The sequence below is a fragment of the Melanotaenia boesemani genome, chromosome 20, assembly GCF_017639745.1.
Source record: "Melanotaenia boesemani isolate fMelBoe1 chromosome 20, fMelBoe1.pri, whole genome shotgun sequence".
In the NCBI taxonomy this organism is placed as follows: Eukaryota; Metazoa; Chordata; class Actinopteri; order Atheriniformes; family Melanotaeniidae; genus Melanotaenia; species Melanotaenia boesemani.
In genome coordinates this window covers 26,378,098-26,398,777 of record NC_055701.1, presented here as the reverse complement: position 1 = coordinate 26,398,777, position 20,680 = coordinate 26,378,098, and the positions used below count along the sequence as shown (strand labels likewise).

The following is a 20,680-nucleotide window of genomic DNA, read 5'->3' as shown; positions in this document are numbered from 1 at the left end:
TGAACTGGTTTCTGGGACCAGAACCACCAAACGCAGTCGGGTATGACACATGTGTTTAATGCATTCTGCACTCCAAAAAATTCCTCCAAACTCTTCAAGTTCTTCACATTAACTCCCAAATGTTCCAGCTCAAAAACATTTATGCAAGTCTTATAAAAAGTAATAAAATAGTGCAACTCTTGTTCATGTTTATCTACATATAAACAACCAATAATCCTCCAGTTTACGTCCAAAGAAAGAAAACATGTTTACAAACAAACAGCAGCTGCTGATGACATCACAGCAGAGAGCCAATCAAACGAGCTGATCCTGGCTGGTCACCGCTTAGTCCAGAAGCTCAAAGAGGTCATCAGGTCCGCAACACAGTTCTGATCAGAAACCAGAACATCAAGAAATTAGAAAACCAAAAGGACTTCTGAGAAACCGGTTTAAATGAGAAACTTCATTCTGAACCAGAACAGACCGGATCAGATCTAAAAAGTCAGGTTCACCTTAAAAGTGTGATGTTCTGTAGGAGGTGTCTCAGACAAGGTTCTGGTTCTGCCTGGTCCTAACCTGGGTTCATGGTTGGGTTTTTGGTCCATCTGATGCCTCGATACCTAGCAGAGCCTGGACTGCCTCCAGAGGGACTCCCTCAGGGGTCTGGATGTGCATAGTGGTCCCATCTGGTCCGTTCACAATGACAATCCCATCTGATCCCGGTTCTGCCAGCTGGACTGTCAGACCTTCGGTCTGGATGTAGATCTCCTGGCCCTCCTGCAGCTCCTTGGACTCAAATGGTTCTGCAGTGCCAGATCCGGACTGGGACGGGTCTCTCTGCTGGAGCTGGGGGTAAGCTGTGGACTGGCTCAGACTGGACTCGAGTGTCTGAACAGATCCAGAATCTAGTGTTGTTATGTCTGTGGTACTCTCAGAAACTGAATGCAGAGTGTTCTCCATCTCTGTCATCTGGACTGTGTCATCCGTGGTGTGCAAGACCCGGTCCGGTACCAGCAGAGACCTGTCTTCCTGGTCCTCAGTTGGACCCGCCTCCACATGGGTGGATGTGGGCAGAGTCTGGATGGGGGTGGGGGAGGAACTGGAGGAGCAGGAGAAACACAGTAAGACCTCAGCAGACCAGTCAGGTCCAGATGCAGGACTGATAAACTCACCTGGGTCCAGAACCGGCAGCCGGGTTCAGTTTGGATCCTCTGGGAATGACCAGAGGAGACACGGAGACGGAGCAGGATTTCACAGCTGTGATGGAGGGCGCTGCAGAACCACCTGACAGAGACAAAGAGATATCTGAACCCGGCTCAGCAGAACCAGAACCATCTGTGATGGTCCGTTAGAGTGATGTGGGTCAATGTCAGTACCTGTCTGAGGTGATTCAGTGCCGTTGTGGTGAATACTGTTCTCCATCTTAAATCTCTTAGATGGCGGCAACATCTTGGAGTTCTGAAACAAAGTTCCAGACTGAATAATAATAATAACAATAAATAATAATGAAATACATTTTTTAGAGTGCCTTCCAGGAAACTCAACAGCAGAAACGTTACAAAACAAAGTACATTAAAAGCATGTTTGTTAAATGGTGACATTAAAATTCTATAATATTTGATATTCGTGGATTTTTAAGGAGTTAATGATGTGTGTACCGGCTGGAAAACAACAGCGCCTCAGACCGTGCTTTTTTTTTTTTTTTTACTGTCGGTGTTACCGGTCGGTTTTAATGTCCACTGAAGTGTCCTATGAGTAATTTCAGAGGTTTAAGTGATTCAACGTCCTGTGTTGTTGCTATGGGAAATTCTTGTTGGCTAGGTAGGCTGTCCCAGTTCACGAACGTTAAGCGTACTTCGAAGTGTGGAGGCTACGGAGGACACTCTCCTACGTAGTCTGCACAATCCAAAGTGTGCAGACCTTGAATCGGGACACATCTATAGCGTCATTATATAGTAGCCCTGAAAGAGAGGAAGAATAAGTAAATGTGAGTTCTGGTTCCAGACCATAGACTGTATATAAAAGATGGACGGAGCCTCCATGACGTCACCCGTAGGATTCTGAAGACCAAAAGTGAAGTTCGTTGGGCGGTTTCTACCATCGCCATCTTGGTAGCGTCACACCTGCCGTCGCTCCCAGAAAATACAAAAATGGACAAAGTGGCGGAGCTCAGAGGGGGGCTGTGAGCGTGAGGGTGGATGATTGACATCTATCAAACTCCGAACTGCCTGTAGCTAAGAGCTAACTGAGCCAACTCGGATCGAATGTGAGTTAACCGGGTAATTAAGGTAGGTGGGCTAAAGCTAAGGCACACTGTTAGCTGCGTTTGTGCTGTACTCTCCCTTCTTGCTGCGGATATTGGATACATGCCAATCAAAAGGACACGCCCCTAATTATGCCGAATTTCAAGATTAAATAACATCCAAACGGATGAGTTAGAAAAAAATTCACCCCCCTCACAGTTATCATGAAGGTAAACTTGACCTATTAATCCTAAAATGGATTTTTGTAGCAGGCTTTGATGAACATAGGCCTCGCATTTCATTCACCGGAGGTTGCCGCTTGGTCCAGACTAAGTTCTAGGTCCAGACTGAGCTCCAGTCTGAGTTCTGGGTACAGACTGAGACCTGTTCCAACAGTACAGGTTGTACTAGATGATGCATGTTTGTTTGTTTATTCAAACAACATGTTTACTGGCACATGCAGCACGTGCACGACGATTGGGTGCACAACCCATCAATGTGATGAAGCTTCCAGTACCAGATGTGGATCTGAACTTGATCCAGATCCAAACAAAACCCCTCTCCCACTGACAGTATGTTTACCCCCAAGTATCGGACGTTCTTATTGGCCAGACTGGAACTGGGAGATGCTCCGGGAACAACCTTCATCCTGTTCACTTCATCCAGGATCCCCAAAGACCGGGCCACCTGAAACAGAACAAAAGCTGTATTAGCTGTGGACTCCTTAATATCACCTGCAACTGAAGCTTCCAGATGTTCTCACCTCGATGTTCCTAACCTCCAGAGGACTGACTCCACCATGTGGACTGCTGATGTAGTCCTGAGCTGCTTGTCTTACATGAGCCTGCAGGGACTCAAACTCATGGTAAATGTCTGGAAAGTGAGAATGAGTTGGACCACCACGCTCCACCTGAAACATCCAGAAAACATAATCTGAGGGAAGGATTTTATCTGATAGGTCTCTACCAAGCGACACAGCAGCCATCATGTCTGTGTCTTCTGTACAAGCCTGTGGGGGCAGTCTATGATCTGCTGCAGGTCTAGGTTCAGCTAGGTCTAGATCAGCTGATACCTGAATAGCTGAATGAGCAGGTTATTCCATCTTCCCTGATGGCACAGCCATATTCCAAGATGACAACACCAAGATTAACAGGCTCAGACTGTGAGAGTTGTTTAGGGAACAGGAGACATCATTTTCACACATGGATTGGCCACCACAGAGTCCAGACCTGAACCCCATGGAGAATCTTTGGGATGTGTGGGAGAAGGCTTTGTGCAGTGGTCGGACTCTCCCATCACCTTGATGAAAAATTAATGCAACTAAAGCTAAAGTCAGTCCAACAAAATATTAGATCTAAAATCTTGCAACAAGGGTTGTGATGAAAATGATCAGCAGAGATCATACTTTTTCCAGCTTTATCTTCTTCATCGACTCCCTGTTAAATCTAGAACAGAATTTAAACTTCTTCTCTTCACATATAAAAGCTCTTAATGACCAAGCCCCATTGAATCTTAAAGATTCTTCTGTTTCCACCATCAAAGCTCCAGAACCCACTGCCCTGCTGGTACCAACCCTAGGGCTGTGGAGGCCATCCGGATCAGCTTACACGTAACCAGCATGTTCAAGACATCCAGAGTCAGAGCAAAAAGGAGGTTTTCCTCTCTGCTGGGATCTGGCTGAGTTCAGGATGGAGGACTAAAGAGTTACTGTAATTATACTGTAACTAGCCCGTAACTGGACCATAACTGGAATGTAGCTGGTTTGTTATTGGACTGTAGCTGGTCTATAAGTGGACAGTAGCTGTACGGTAGATTGTTTGTAAGTGGACTGTAGCCAGACCATAGCTGAGCTATAGATCAAATCAAACTTTATTTATAATATAGAACATGGAAACTCTACACAGAAAGGCCACCTCTTGCTGATGCCGCGGTGCTAACCACCACACAACTGTGCAGCCCTGTAATCAATTAATCTTAATTAATCACATTTTAATCGCATAACAATATTTTCCCTAAGAAGCAACATTTTTATTTTAAATGGATTTTAGTGGACGACTGAATCGAATAAAAGACATAGACATTAATACTGAAAACTCAAGCTCTGGTAATGTCTGGAAAAATGCATTTAATTGCATTTCAATCCCACACAGTAGAAAAAGAAAATATCCCTGACCCAAAACTGAACAGACCTGAAGTTGAAGTGTCATTTTAAGTACTTTAACTAGCAGCTCCAGCTGTTCTCTAATCAAGAGTCTACAACATGTTAAAGAACTTTTAACATTTTAAACATTTTCGTCCACACTCTTCATTAATACACATCAATATCTGATGGTAAGCCAGGGTGGGATCTGCCACGTTATTTTCAGTCTGGTCCTGGAGCAGAGGTGGACGTCTCCTGCTCTGACTGCAGCTGTGAGCGCTATGGAGGCGGAAACACTGCTCATTGAGAAGTAAACATACTTTTATGTCAGTTTCCAAAAGTCTCCAATAACACCAGAAAAAGTCTCTAGATTTGTCACTAGATGGGTCTGAAAACTTGCTAAATATAGCGCCAGTAGCCAAGTTTGCCAAACTCTGAGGTGTGAAGCACAGCGGTTTAGATGGGGCCAGACAAGAAATCAGACACGGCAGCAGTGTAAAGCATCTGGTAAATTTCAAAATAAAGGCCCCCGTGTAGATTTGCGATCTCTGAACTATGTAAACATTATGCTAATATGTGGGTTTTTTTTTTCATTATGGATGATGAGACGTTTATCCTGGAAGCGGAAAATAAGATTCTCCAGTTCTCTTCTGATTTGTGAATTCGTGGATCCAGCTATACGGACTGCCTTCGCGGGCACTCTCGGTGTGAGAGGATGTACCGCAAAGTCGGAAAAAAAGCTGCTACACAGCCGGAATGCAGCGCACACGGACCCGGTAGAAACTGTCCATTAGGTAGCTCAGAAACTGGTAGGACTAGGCTACCATGTAAAGAAACACCACTCAACAAGAACTAAACTAACTCGGCCTAGCATCACTACGGGGTATTTCTTTCCTCACCCTGACCTCCTTTCTTCATGACAATTTCCTCAGCCTGTTTTTGCTGTGTCATCTTTTGCAATGCACATCCTCACTGTTGTGGTTTGAGAGGGGCGGAGCTTGGTGTCGGAAAGTGCCTGGGTCTGCATTTGTGATTGGTTGGGAGGAAGTAATGACTGTAGTATTAAGCTACATGATAGGCTATAATGAAAAAGGAAGGAAAACTGTTTTTCTAATTAACTTTTTATTCAACCCGTTTTTTTTTCTAACGCACTACACATCTACTGATCAATATATTTTGCTATTGAATTATCGTCCAGTCATAATTAATTCCACAGATTAATCTAATTAACAGCCCAAGTTTTTCACTTTGGTATTGGGTTCTGTTGTATTTCAGCACAAGTACACGCAGACAGTATCGGACTGATACCTTTATACTGGTATAGGCGCATCCTTACTGGACTGTAACTAGACAGTAACAAGGCTATAGCTAGACTGTAGATGTATCTATGCTCTGAAATGGTGTAAACTTATGTTTGTGTAAACTGTAAATTTGTGCAGTAAAAATAAAGAATAATCAATTCCTCTCCATTTTTTGGTAAAGTCAGTCAATGAAAAGATGGATCAGACTCCTGAGGAAGAATTCTCCCCCCAAAAAAAAAAAAAAATCCTGATTATTCTGAATCATCTGTTGGAAATCCATTGATGTAATCTGGTAAGAATTGATCCAAACTGCAGATTAAACAACACTTTTGTTCCTGTGTCAGTAGCAGAATGCAGCTACTAAAAAATAATTGTGGACCTGTTATAAGGGAACCATAAAATGGTCTTTCTCTCATAGGAAGACCTCATTTTCGATGCCCAGGTTAGACTGTTGCAGCTACAGTCCAGTTTCAACCAAAGTATCTTCAACAGTATTGGTTGGGTCCAGTTAGGTCCAGTTTGTGTCTGGGTGTTCTGTGTTATACATGCAGATCTTACCTTTGCCAGCAGCAGCTCCCACAGACTCAACACTTTAGTTAAACGAGGAAGAACAATGTCCATCAGCTCCTCATCCTCACACTGCTCCACGAGCTGCAAACAAGGAGGATGTGAAAACACAGCCGACATCTTTGTGCCAGCAGGTCAGTCGGGTTGGTTTTTCACCTCTTGCAGCCGGTCTCGTCGCCTCCCCGCCTGGTGCTCTGTAGCTGTTGTGGAGACGCTGAGCTTGGGAGGTCGACCGCGACGGCCCCGTCGAGTTATAAGCCCCATCGTCACCTAGGAGAAGATTCACCATCATGTTCAACAGCAAAAACACCTGGTTCTGGTACCACGAACAGACCACACCAACCTTAGGAGGTGGTCCCAGAGATCGACCCCGACCTCGACCACGTCCTCTTCCTCTGCCTCGGCCTCGGCCCCTGGGACGGCCTGGCCCTCTGTGATGAAGACCTCTGAGTCCAACAGATGCAGCTGGACCCCCGTCTGCCTAATGACACACAGCGTTAACTAAGCCAGTACAGAACCAGAACTAGGTAGTCTGCTCAAGAACTGATCCAAGTCAAAATGAGTCAACAGACTACACAGCTGAAAAGTAGAAGATTACTAAGGGTCATTAACCAGTTGGTAAAAAAGTTGGTAGCCAGTAAGAAACCAGTCAGAAACTAATCAGTAACAAGTCAGTAACCGGTCAGTATCCAGTCAGAGACAAGTCAGCAACAAGTCAGTAAACAATCAGTAGCAAGTCAGTAACCAGTCATAAACAAGGCAGTAACCAGTCAGTGAGCAGTCAGAAACAGGTCAATTACCAGTCTAACTATTGAGAAACAAGTCAGTAACCAGTCACCAATTAAGTCTGTAACTAATCAGTAACAAGTCACCAACAACTAACTAACCAGTCAGCTACAAAACCAATTAGTAAAAAAATCAGTGACCTGAGACAAGTCAGCAACCAGTCAGCAACAAGTCAAAAACCAGTTAGTAACAACTTAGTATCTAGTCAGCAACAATTGAGTAACAAGTCAGTAACCAGTCAGTAACAAGAAAAAAAAGATTAGACTAGTTTTTGTTTTGGGTGAACATAAGCTCCACATTTGTTTGGACTATATTTCACACAGTGGAGAGGAGGCGGAGTGATACGGCTGAAACTGGAGAATACACTCGGTGGAAGAGTTGCCGTGTTGTGACCACCGTGTTGTGATCAGACAGATGACCCGCTCAGATCCGACGGCTTGATCAATGAGAACACCCGTTTTAACCACGGAACAAACAAATCAGTCAGCTTTCTGATTAATGTAGAAAATGTTCCAACCTGATAAATAATGTTGATGTTTGGCCTTTATTTGTTCAGTAGATAACTTTGCATTAATGATAACTCAAACAAATTCTGCTGATTTTATTATTTTTCTCAGCTGCTTTAGGCAACAAAGTTTTGTTCCACTCCAACTAATTGTCCTGTGTTAATTAAGAGACCTCCAATGGACACTGTTGCACGCTGCAAACTACAGCCTGAAAAAAATGCCTACAAAATTATGGCTTTATTATTAACGTTTTATCACTTTATGACCAGTTTCACCCTGAATGATGCAGGCCTCATTTGTTTCCTCTCCACTGGCTAACACTCTCACAAATTCCTCCTCACCGCTCGTCATTCTTCTCCCCGGATCATCGCGGACCCAGTCAGTGTCACAGCCACACACACAAACGACCAGGAGACGCATATACGGCGAGTCCAGAGAAAACAGAGAAAGAGTTTTAATCTGGAACCACAGACATCACTTATCCCTCACAGAGATAAAAGACAAGAACGTTATGAGAAATGTTTATCATATTTAGAAACAAACTTTTTTCATGGTGTCTTTAAGTGGTTAGAATCACAAGAAGTCCCTCTACTTAGGAAAGGACAGAGACTTCCAGCAGCCGGAGATTAACGTTGATTATTTTTCTGTTAGTAATTTATTCTGTTAGGTTTCCATTTCAATCATTCAGATCTAATATTCGGTTTTATTTTGAATAAATGGACATGCAGATGAATTTGAAATTCTGTTAAAGGGAACATATTTGAATTTTTTTAAGTAACAGAGCAGTTACTTTTCTGAGTAATTAATTACTTTTATAATGCTGTAATTCCATTACTAACACCATTACATTTTACAAGAAGTAACTAGTAACTAAAATTAATTAGACAGTAACCTGCCTAACACTGGTAACCAATCAGTAAAAGTCAGTAACCAGTCATCTATAATTCCGTAACTAGTCAGCAACAAGTCAGTAACCAGTCATAAACAAGGCAGTAACAAGTCAGTAACCAATTAGTAAGAATCTAGTAACCAGTCAATCATAAGTTGACAACAGAACCTCCCTCCCTCCCTCCTCTGCTCTGATTGGTGTCTCACTTTGTTTGCTGCCGTGGAGACAGGTGTGTCTTTTTCCTCCTCTTCCTCTCTCGCTGCACCATAGCTTCCCTCGTCTGATTGGCTGTCGACTGTCTGAGGGCGAGGTGTGTTGCTGGAGGTGTTTTCAGGTGAATCTGGATCTCCGTGGGTCCCATCGGGTTCTCCGTGGATCGGAACAGGTTCTCCGTGAGTTGGATTTAATTTGTAGTGGCGGTTCAGGCCTCCCAGGCCGATGTAGGCCTTATCGCAAGTCTGGCATCGATGCGACCGGGATTTGTGGCTATAGGTGATGGAGGGGGTGTTGTTGGGGTCGGGCCCTTCCTCTTCCTCCACGCTCATGTCGGAGTAGTCATCAGAATCGGACTGGTGGCTTTCAGCCAGGTCCTCGGTCTTTATGAATTTGTAGTCCTTGGCTTTGTATTTCGGCGGTCTAGAAACCCGACCAGACCTGGTTTGGACTTTAATTGCCTTCTTCTCCCTTTTCTTCACCTTCCTCTCCTTCTCTTTGTCCTTTGAGATGGTGGGAGTGGTCAATGCAGCAGGTCGGCCAAAGGCAGCTGTGGTAGTCCGAACCGGAACCCCTGTGATGACTGCAGGTGGTTTATCTGGACCTTTACGGACAGAGGTTACTGTGCCATTAGGGGGGGGTTTGACTGTGGGGATGGTGATGGTTTTAGGTGAGGGAGGGGGTGGGGCCTTAATGATTGAGGGGGCGCTTTTCTTTACAGCAGAGGTCATGGGGACTTTGGCGGAGAATGCAGCAGGTTTCTGACCTGGACTGGAGGTGGAACCTGCTAGCTTGTTGACCAACGGGAGCAGAGATCCGACAACAGGAGTGGGGGTCTGCAGCAGCAGCTGAATAGGAGGGTCTCCTGGATTCTGCTGCAGGAAGAACTGTTGACCCTGCTGACTGACCACAGGCTGGATGTGGATGATCTGAGCGTTACCCACGCTGCCATTAGCAGACAGTTTCACCTGTGGATGGCTGAGTGCCACAACTTTCTGCTGGGGACCAGCACCAGACTTCTTGTCCTGATTGGGAGGAACCTGGATCTGGATCTTCATGGGTTCCGAGTAGGTGGACAGAAACCAAGAAACAGGATAAAAGTTAATGAAAGGAAGAGGCAACATGATTCAGACTGTGAGTTAATGGTAAAAATGTCCATAGCAGTTGTTCAATCAGAGGCTTCTTCATCTGGCTACAACTATATTTTCCTCATTATCATTTTCCCTCTGGGATCAAGAAAGTATTCAGCTGAACTTGGACCAGCTTTTCCTCTGTATGATGGTTCACAGATAAAAAAAAGATCATTCCTGACGTCTGAACAATGTAGCAGGTTCAATAGATCCAGGTCATCTGGTTTAATTAATCCTGTAACAATGCAGTGTTCACTTTGGAAACTAATCAAGAATTTTATATTTCTGTCAGGGTGAAAGTAACAGAGGAGCTGCAGCAGGAAGGAAAGCTGACAACAGAAATAGAAAGCTGTCAATAAATCAATAATCTGATCAAATCCACTGCCATGTCAATGGAGAACGGGGAGATATGATGGTTGATAACCGTTTTCGAAAACTTACATTCTGCCAACACCAAATGTTTAAAAACAGGATAGAAATATATTCAGAAATAACCAGAAACATTTTCTGTTGTGCAATCATAATCAATAACAACAGTCTGAACTGTGCAGGTCTGAATGAACATGATCAGATTAATTAGAGATCAATATGAACACATAATCTGATGCCGAGTTGGACACGAACATAAGAAAACATGGCAGCTAGATATTCATCAGCCTCATCAGACCTGCTCTGACTGGTCAGAAGGCGGAGCTTTCTCCTCTGTTCATCCCTCACCTGGACATCCACTTTTTAGTATCAGTTGTCATGGTAACACATCCTTCATGAGAACTGAACCTGAGCTAAATCCCGGACTGACTAATCCTGCCTGCTTCTGTACAGACCAGGTTTAAAGAAACCAGGATTTCAGAAGTCTGTGAGGTGTGTGTACAGAACAGCTGACATGGTTAAAGTTAAGGTCGGGTTCTGCTTGCTGATCAATTCTGGTGACCAGGACCAGAGTTGGAAAACCAACAGAACCAGTTTGGGACAGTCCAGATGAACCGGACTGATTTCATCTAACCCACCTGAACTGAGGTGCCGGTCTGCATGGCAACATGTTGGGCCACAGTCTTCAGCTGCTGGGACGCATTGGTCTGGGTCGTGGGTTTCAGGTTCTGCTGAGGAACCTGGATCTGCTTCTGCTGCTTCAGACCCTGTTGAGTCTGGGCCGGCTCCTTCTGGGGTTGGTGGACCTGATTCTGAGACTTTGTGACTTGGTTAATAACCTGCTGCAGTTGATTCGGGTCCAGGGCCGTGTTTTGGACTGGAATGGTTTTAAGCAGCTGGCTCTGCTGGAGCAGCTGTGCGGCCTCGGTTTCGGAGACCTGGACGATCTGGTGCTTGGTGAGCTGGTTAAGGACGGCCTGCTGCTCCTCGGCTGTCAGTCCTGAACCCTCCACGAGGCTACCGTCCGGCTGCACGTAGATGATGGTCGTACTGCTCAGTTCAGTGAAGTCTGGGCCCAACAATATGCTCTGTTCCGCAGGACTACTCTGTAAGCCGTCCACAAACTGAACTCCGGAACCAACCGGGTCATTCTGAGGGGGCTGGCCGCCCTGTGAGCAGGACGCGGGCTCCGAGGGCTCCGAACGATCTCCGAGCTGAACGTCCTGGTCTGCGGGAGCTGTCGGTATTTGTTCTCCGGGCCCTGTTGTCTCAGCGACGGCCTGTAAAGGTAAAGGAGTCCCGAACTGGGCGGCAGGAGGTTGAGGTGGAACCCCTGGCGGTTCCGTGGTTGTTATTGTTCTGGTCGCTCCGCTGTCATCCTCGATGTCCGCCATTTTGGCTGCAAGGGTAACGGTTAGATGGCACTGGGCCTGGATACGGTCCACCTGATATCCTGTCCACAACACCGAACCACGAACAGTTCTATATCAGAACTATGTGTTCGGTCCCATATACCGCTCAACAAAAAGAAATAATAGCATTAACGGAACCGGCGGTACCGCTGGAAGGTAACGGTAAGCGGGACCCGTTTTCAACTAGCCTAGCGTAGCTTCAGTCAGAGCGGGAGCTCACATTTCCTGGACTGGATCCCCCTCCGACCCGGATTCAGAAGGTTCAAACGGGCTGTTTATATTATTATTGTTATTATTATTATTATTGTTGTTGTTGTTGTTGTTGTTATATTTTTTATTTTATGTTTTATGGTTTCTATATAAATAAGATGACAAATAACAAAATGAACAATCCATGTAAGACATTAATTTTTTATTAATGAAATAGTATGAAGAAGCAATAAAATAATATAACGTTAAACCATTAAATTAATCAGCATAGCGGTTCTGTATCAACGTGACAGGGATTTAAATGGACGAAAGACTCCAGTTTCCCTGTTTTCCAAAGAGCCGTCACCAAGTTTCTCTCTCCTGTCATTCATTAGGGAATATTGTTACAGCAGATTTTCAGCAGCAGTTTGGACAAACTATACTGTTGTTTCTTTGGGTAAGCACAAACTGCACAACTCACCAAAAGATATGTTCAGAAATAAGTAAATAAAGGAATAGAGGCGATGCGGAGCTGCTTTCTGTGTCTAGCCTGCAGGGGGCGCTGTTTGGGTCCAGACCCAGTTCCAGTAAGACAGCTGTCAGACCCACAGGGCGATGTCACCTGTCCGCGCTTATACATCATCCAGCTGCAACAGAATAATCTGGACAAACCTCTGAGGACACCTTTGATCGGATCCAGCTCTCAGTTGGTATCGTGGACCTCCTCCTGATGAGGTTTTTCTGCTAACAGGTTAGCAAGATGCTAGCTACACGGGACGTTTGGTGAACAGCTCCATGTTTGTTCCATGTTTTTATGGCGTCTGTCATCCTCTACTCCGGAATGTAGACCCACCATCAACCTGCCAAAGTCTCTTCTCCTAATGAACAGCTGGTTAAATCTGGGCTGGTGTGCGCTGAATGTCGAGCATGAAGAGATAATTTTACACGTTAAGGAAGAGATCTTTTTCGTTCCGGGTGTGTGTTGTAGCTCCCACATTCAGATAAATCGGTTAATTTTCAGGATTTTTAGGTTTGTTCGGTCTGACCGTTTCCGGTCCTCGTGCTACAGACTGCAGATACGCTTTCTGTGACGTCAGTGTTTACCTGCAGTGAGAGCACCTGTGTGTCGTTTTAAAGTGTGAGGGTTGTTTTTAAAGACGTGTGTTGAAGATCCAGCTGATCGTGAACAATAACAAACATGGCTGTCCTTATTCCAAACTTCATTGAGTGAAACGTTTCTTCGTTTTTATCATTGTTCTAGTAAAAAACACCAGATAGTAACCAGACGCGCAGTCTGATAACTATAGTTACTTATTTACTTATTTACGTTGTTAGCTCCGTCCAGCAGGGTGGAGGTGGTGTGTGGTTGGGGGCTGGTTAGCGCTGGTCACCTCTGAAATCTGATTGGACATCCCAGGCGCCACCACAGGTGATGGACAGGTCACTGGAGGAGGACAGAAATGTCCGACACATGGATCATCAGTTTCACTACACCAGTACATTGGAAACCATATATTTTTTTAGTTTTGGAGCTGAAAAGCAGCTAGAAAGATGCTCAAAGAGAACCTCAATATCCACATTACTTAGCGCAGACTAAGCTAGAGCTACATGATCTAGTTTCATTTAAACAGGTTAGCAAGGCTGCTTTTTAATTTTATAGAAGTTACAGCATGAAAATGTGAAGAAATATGTCCTGTAACCTGTCTGATTTTGTATAGGAAGATATAAGAATGAAAAGAAAGGGAAATTTTGTAAAGAGGAAGGGCACGGACCAGGAGGAGACAGACCCCGGCCTCATCAGCAGCCTGGCAGATGCCAGTGTCGAGTTAGATATAAAATAAACCAGGATCAGTTTGGTTGAGTTCTGGTACCCATTCTCTGAAATGAACTTATTTAAAGTACCTGTGCGGGTTTGTTACTGAGCGGTCCACCACAGCTCCTATTCAACTGGAATGTAGACGTTTTTCAAGTGTTAAGAGCCTGATGAAAACATCTGGGCTGAGCATCTGTGTTATGTGGGAAATATCATCCACCTTGCTGAACATATCTCTCATAATCAAAGAACTTTAACAGTGATATTAACTGATCCCGACCTCAGACAGTCATTTACTTGTAAAGTCTTAATATTGGTTGAGATTAAAAGATTCACTTTGCTATTCATAAATGAAATGTTCTTTTTTCTTTAAATTTGTCGGTCAGTTGTTATCCGCTGGATCCGATTTTAAATGTAGACAATTTTTTTTCTTATAGTAAAGGAAAATACTTCATTTTAATGGCATTCTACAGCTAACCTGCTTTGATATGGGCCAAGTATTAAATTATTAATCTAGAATTTGTCCTCTTTTAAATTCAAAGTTTACTTGATTAAAAGTCCACGCCCACAGCAATAATTTGTTCAACCAGTCACCGGGACTAGTTAACTTAATTTATACCAAAGGACAGGAGTTAGCCAGGCAACGCTAAAATATGAATTTGTTTTTGTCGGGGCACCACCTCTCCGCCCAAAAGAGGATCATTTAAATGTACTATAAAATAGCAAATTTATTTCAAGGCTGTGTGGTTGTGCTTGTTTTCAGAAATTACCTAATGAAGAGTGACGGAAATCACAACCACTTTATAGTAAAACTAGGATTTAATTACAGATGATGGATAAATACAGATTATCATGAATTATGAAAAGTAAGACAAGGAGCATAAATAAAAAGATATTATTTAATTGGGAAATAGATAATTAACTTAAATCGAATAACGAGATGATGAATTACTTTGAGATGAGAGAGGGATGCGCAAAAGAGAGATGGGTAATTCGGAACTTGTGGGTGTATATATAAATTTAGGCTGGGAGCCACAGGTGAATTATTCTAAATAACTGTCGACATCAACCATTTCCTTGGGTTACTTTACTCATCTGTTTGTCCGTTTGTCAGGTAGCATTGGCTCCAGGCTCGCCTCGAGCTCAGGTGGAAATCCTTTGATGGTCGAGCTGCGGTTCGGCTTCACTTGTCCTGGATCTTTGCAGGATTTGTTGGTTCTGGAAAGGCTGAGTTGATCCATTGAAGTCGAACACTCTCTTGAGAAGTAGATTGTAGTTATCGCTGGCCAGATTAAAAAGTTATGCTGAACTCTTAAGTTTGCGAAACTATTAAACTTAATGAATAGATAAAGGCGCAGGTTTTTACTTAAAGATTTTTATATAACATAGTTCTAAAAATAAGATCGAATACAGTTTGGCTTGAACAAGGTAGGTACGCACTTAACACGAAGAAAATAATAAAGTGAATGAAAAAGACCAAAAGAAGACAAGTACGAAATGAGGACAAGACGAATACTAAAGTAAACTTTTCAGAGAGGAGAATGATTTTCAACAGAGCTACTGGTAAAGCCAGACTAGTCAATCAGAGGCTGCTTCCGGATACCAGAGTCAGCAGCAGGCCGAAGGTTTTACATCAGGATAAAAATATATAAGCCCTAAATTCTTCATCTCTTCTCACCTTTCAAATCTGAATAGAGTATTGCATTTCCATTTAACCCAATTAAAAGAAAAGGTTAATGACACATTAAATCAAATGAGTGTAAAGTTTAAAGCAAGTATAATTTCAGATTAGGACATTATGTTGAGACGTTTTAGAATAACATGATAATAAGAGAAATAGGATAAAACAGAGTAACCTGTTTCACTGTGCAATCTACAATCCAGAACTAATTTACAATGGCACATGAACATTTATCATTCCAAATAAGGAGAATTGTATATGTTCATTACGACGATCTACTTTTCTGGCCTGTGGTTCTTGGTCTATAACAGAAAGGAGACAAATGATATAATGATGTTTAAGTCTAATCACATCTGATTGGTCAAGTTTCATCTGTGTTGGAGGCCTAGAGAGTTATTCCTTGGAACAATCTTGATGTTAACAGTCTGCAGGTCAGAATTTTCTAACTTTGGTTGGTCGTTTCTGACCAACATGGAGAGGGGAAGGACACTGCAACACTTCACCCATGAACACCACAGCTGTGAAATGATTTGTTATCTTGGCATTTCCTGTTTGGTCGTGGCAACAAGGAGATTATGTTCACTGATGCGTTAGAACTTCCTAGTTTTTTATTTTTCTTAACAGGGATCTGAATTCACTTTCAGGAACTCTGGAGTCCAGGTGCATCATGGCAACACAGCCGACCTCCCTGTCTATCCTGAGGGAGTTCTGTCCACTCTACTACCTCCTGAATGCGATCCCAGCCAAGGTACTGACCCGTTACCAGATCTTACCTCAAAAAGAAAAAGAACTCTATATTTGTCAGTAAATATCACGCATACCATAATTAGTCTTCTGCATTCGACGCATCACTACTTACATTCACTAGGAGCAGTGGGCTGCAATATTCCAGCGCCCAGGGAGCCCTCGGTGGGTTAAGGGCCTTGCTCGAGTGGTTCTCCTCTGTTCACCACCTTACCTAGAGAAGAACCAGAGTTAAAGTACAAACCCATTACCTGACCTTATCTAGAAAAGAACCTGAGTTAAAGTACAAACCCATTACCAGACCTTATCTAGAGAAAAACCAGAGTTAAAGTACAAACACATTACCTGATCTTATCTAGAGAAGAACCTGATTTAAAGTACAAACCCATTACCTGACCTTATCTAGAGAAGAACCTGAGTTAAAGTACAAACCCATTACCTGACCTTACCTAGAGAAGAACCAGAGTTAAAGTACAAACACATTACCTGACCTTATCTAGAAAAGAACCTGAGTTAAAGTACAAACCCATTACCAGACCTTATCTAGAGAAAAACCAGAGTTAAAGTACAAACACATTACCTGACCTTACCTAGAGAAGAACCAGAGTTAAAGTACAAACCCATTACCTGACCTTATCTAGAAAAGAACCTGAGTTAAAGTACAAACCCATTACCAGACCTTATCTAGAGAAGAACCTGAGTTAAAGTACAAACCCATTACCTGACCTTACCTAGAGAAGAACCAGAGTTAAAGTACAAACACTTTACCTGAGCTTATCTAAAGTAGAACCAGAGTTAAAGTACAAACACATTACCTGATATTACCTAGACAAGAACCTGAGTTAAAGTACAAATACATTACCTGATCTTATCTAGAGAAGAACCTGAGTTAAAGTACAAACACATTACCTGACCTTACCTAGAGAAGAACCAGAGTTAAAGTACAAACACATTACCTGATCTTATCTAGAAAAAAACCTGAGTTAAAATACAAACCCATTACCAGACCTTACCTAGAGAAGAACCAGAGTTAAAGTACAAACACATTACCTGATCTTATCCAGAGAACCAGAGTTAAAGTACAAACCCATTACCTTATCTTACCTTGAGAAGAACCAGAGTTAAAGTACAAACACATTACCTGATCTTACCTAGAGAAGAACCTGAGTTAAAGTACAAACACATTACCTGATCTTACCTAGAGAAGAACCAGAGTTAAAGTACAAACACATTACCTGATCTTATCTAGAGAAGAACCAGAGTTAAAGTACAAACACATTACCTGATCTTATCTAGAGAAGAACCTGAGTTAAAGTACAAGCACATTACCTGATCTTATCTAGAGAAAAACCTGAATTAAAGTACAAACACATTACCTGACCTTACCTAGAGAAGAACCAGAGTTAAAGTACAAACACATTACCTGATCTTATCTAGAGAAGAACCAGAGTTAAAGTACAAACACATTACCTGATCTTATCTAGAGAAGAACCCGAGTTAAAATACAAACACATTACCTGATCTTATCTAGAGAAGAACCTGAGTTAAAGTACAAACACATTACCTGATCTTATCTAGAGAAGAACCTGAGTTAAAGTACAAACACATTACCTGATCTTATCTAGAGAAGAACCTGAGTTAAAGTACAAACACATTACCTGACCTTACCTAGAGAAGAACCAGAGTTAAAGTACAAACACAATACCTGACCTTATCTAGAAAAGAACCTGAGTTAAAGTACAAACCCATTACCAGACCTTATCTAGAGAAAAACCAGAGTTAAAGTACAAACACATTACCTGACCTTACCTAGAGAAGAACCAGAGTTAAAGTACAAACGCATTACCCGATCTTATGTAGAGAAGAACCAGAGTTAAAGTACAAACACATTACCTGATCTTATCTAAAGAAGAACCAGAGTTAAAGTACAAACACATTACCTGATATTACCTAGACAAGAACCTGAGTTAAAGTACAAACACATTACCTGATCTTATCTAGAGAAGAACCTGAGTTAAAGTACAAACACATTACCTGACCTTACCTAGAGAAGAACCAGAGTTGAAGTACAAACACATTACCTGATCTTATCTAGAAAAAAACCTGAGTTAAAATACAAACCCATTACCAGACCTTACCTAGAGAAGAACCAGAGTTAAAGTACAAACACATTACCTGATCTTATCCAGAGAACCAGAGTTAAAGTACAAACACATTACCTGATGTTACCAAGAGAAGAACCTGAGTTAAAGTACAAACCCATTACCTGACCTTATCTAGAAAAGAACCTGAGTTAAAGTACAAACCCATTACCAGACCTTATCTAGAGAAGAACCTGAGTTAAAGTACAAACCCATTACCTGACCTTACCTAGAGAAGAACCAGAGTTAAAGTACAAACACATTACCTGATCTTATCTAGAGAAGAACCAGAGTTAAAGTACAAACACATTACCTGATCTTATCTAAAGTAGAACCAGAGTTAAAGTACAAACACATTACCTGATATTACCTAGACAAGAACCTGAGTTAAAGTACAAATACATTACCTGATCTTATGTAGAGAAGAACCAGAGTTAAAGTACAAACACATTACCTGATCTTATCTAGACAAAAACCTGAGTTAAAATACAAACCCATTACCAGACCTTACCTAGAGAAGAACCAGAGTTAAAGTACAAACACATTACCTGATCTTATCCAGAGAACCAGAGTTAAAGTACAAACCCATTACCTGATCTTACCTTGAGAAGAACCAGAGTTAAAGTACAAACACATTACCTGATCTTACCTAGAGAAGAACCTGAGTTAAAGTACAAACACATTACCTGATCTTACCTAGAGAAGAACCAGAGTTAAAGTACAAACACATTACCTGATCTTATCTAGAGAAGAACCAGAGTTAAAGTACAAACACATTACCTGATCTTATCTAGAGAAGAACCTGAGTTAAAGTACAAGCACATTACCTGATCTTATCTAGAGAAAAACCTGAATTAAAGTACAAACACATTACCTGACCTTACCTAGAGAAGAACCAGAGTTAAAGTACAAACACATTACCTGATCTTATCTAGAGAAGAACCTGAGTTAAAGTACAAACACATTACCTGATCTTATCTAGAGAAGGACCTGAGTTAAAGTACAAACCCATTACCTGATCTTATCTAGAGAAGAACCAGAGTTAAAGTACAAACACATTACCTGATCTTATCTAGAGAAGAACCTGAGTTAAAGTACAAACACATTACCTGATCTTATCTAGAGAAGAACCAGAGTTAAAGTACAAACACATTACCTGATCTTATCTAGAGAAGAACCCGAGTTAAAATACAAACACATTACCTGATCTTATCTAGAGAAGAACCTGAGTTAAAGTACAAACACATTACCTGATCTTATCTAGAAAAAAACCTGAGTTAAAGTACAAACCCATTACCAGACTTTACCTAGAGAAGAACCAGAGTTAAAGTACAGACACATTACCTGACCTTACCTAGAGAAGAACCAGAGTTAAAGTACAAACACATTACCTGATCTTATCTAGAGAAGAACCTGAGTTAAAGTACAAACACATTACCTGACCTTACCTAGAGAAGAACCAGAGTTAAAGTACAAACACAATACCTGACCTTATCTAGAAAAGAACCTGAGTTAAAGTACAAACCCATTACCAGACCTTATCTAGAGAAAAACCAGAGTTAAAGTACAAACACATTACCTGACCTTACCTAGAGAAGAACCAGAGTTAAAGTACAAACACATTACCTGATCTTATGTAGAGAAGAACCAGAGTTAAAGTACAAACACATTACCTGATCTTATCTAAAGAAGAACCAGAGTTAAAGTACAAACACATTACCTGATATTACCTAGACAAGAACCTGAGTTAAAGTACAAACACATTACCTGATCTTATCTAGAGAAGAACCTGAGTTAAAGTACAAACACATTACCTGACCTTACCTAGAGAAGAACCAGAGTTGAAGTACAAACACATTACCAGACCTTATCTAGAGAAGAACCTGAGTTAAAGTACAAACCCATTACCTGACCTTACCTAGAGAAGAACCAGAGTTAAAGTACAAACACATTACCTGATCTTATCTAGAGAAGAACCAGAGTTAAAGTACAAACACATTACCTGATCTTATCTAAAGTAGAACCAGAGTTAAAGTACAAACACATTACCTGATATTACCTAGACAAGAACCTGAGTTAAAGTACAAATACATTACCTGATCTTATGTAGAGAAGAACCAGAGTTAAAGTACAAACACATTACCTGATCTGATCTAAAGTAGAACCAGAGTTAAAGTACAAACACATTACCTGATATTACCTAGACAAGAACCTGAGTTAAAGTACAAACACATTACCTGATCTTATCTAGAAAAAAACCTGAGTTAAAATACAAACCCATTACCAGACCTTACCTAGAGAAGAACCAGAGTTAAAGTACAAACACATTACCTGATCTTATCCAGAGAACCAGAGTTAAAGTACAAACCCATTACCTGATCTTACCTTGAGAAGAACCAGAGTTAAAGTACAAACACATTACCTGATCTTACCTAGAGAAGAACCTGAGTTAAAGTACAAACACATTACCTGATCTTACCTAGAGAAGAACCAGAGTTAAAGTACAAACACATTACCTGATCTTATCTAGAGAAGAACCAGAGTTAAAGTACAAACACATTACCTGATCTTATCTAG

The 20,680-nt window shown here is 41.8% G+C and overlaps 3 protein-coding genes across 4 annotated transcripts in view; 1 reads left to right on the top strand and 2 right to left on the bottom strand.

The window, feature by feature from the left end:
* ntmt1 (N-terminal Xaa-Pro-Lys N-methyltransferase 1) overlaps positions 1 to 2,576 on the bottom strand; it is a 28,275-nt gene extending 25,699 nt beyond the window's left edge. Inside the window, exon 1 of the mRNA XM_041972513.1 lies at positions 2,571 to 2,576. The gene's annotated coding sequence lies outside the window, so the exon portion shown is untranslated. The remainder of the gene's footprint in view (positions 1 to 2,570) is intronic.
* znf839 (zinc finger protein 839) lies at positions 37 to 11,737 on the bottom strand. Its single transcript, XM_041972508.1, has 10 exons — positions 10,762 to 11,737; positions 8,618 to 9,676; positions 6,574 to 6,711; positions 6,387 to 6,500; positions 6,222 to 6,314; positions 2,986 to 3,132; positions 2,805 to 2,909; positions 1,356 to 1,437; positions 1,152 to 1,263; positions 37 to 1,078 (listed from the first exon to the last, which is right to left on the bottom strand). Exons 1-10 carry the CDS (start codon positions 11,515 to 11,517, stop codon positions 562 to 564), a joined length of 3,123 nt encoding a protein of 1,040 aa, XP_041828442.1. The 5' UTR covers positions 11,518 to 11,737; the 3' UTR covers positions 37 to 561.
* A 277-nt stretch (positions 11,738 to 12,014) lies between these two features.
* Positions 12,015 to 20,680, top strand: part of tecpr2 (tectonin beta-propeller repeat containing 2) — a 62,284-nt gene continuing 53,618 nt past the window's right edge. The window contains exons 1-2 of one of the 2 annotated variants that reach the window (XM_041971387.1): positions 12,015 to 12,475; positions 15,863 to 15,966. In XM_041971387.1, coding sequence (XP_041827321.1) covers positions 15,886 to 15,966 — 81 coding nt within the window. In that variant the 5' untranslated portion in view covers positions 12,015 to 12,475; positions 15,863 to 15,885. Of the gene's footprint in view, positions 12,476 to 15,842; positions 15,967 to 20,680 lie in introns of both variants that reach the window. The other variant, XM_041971386.1, reaches the window with a different exon arrangement.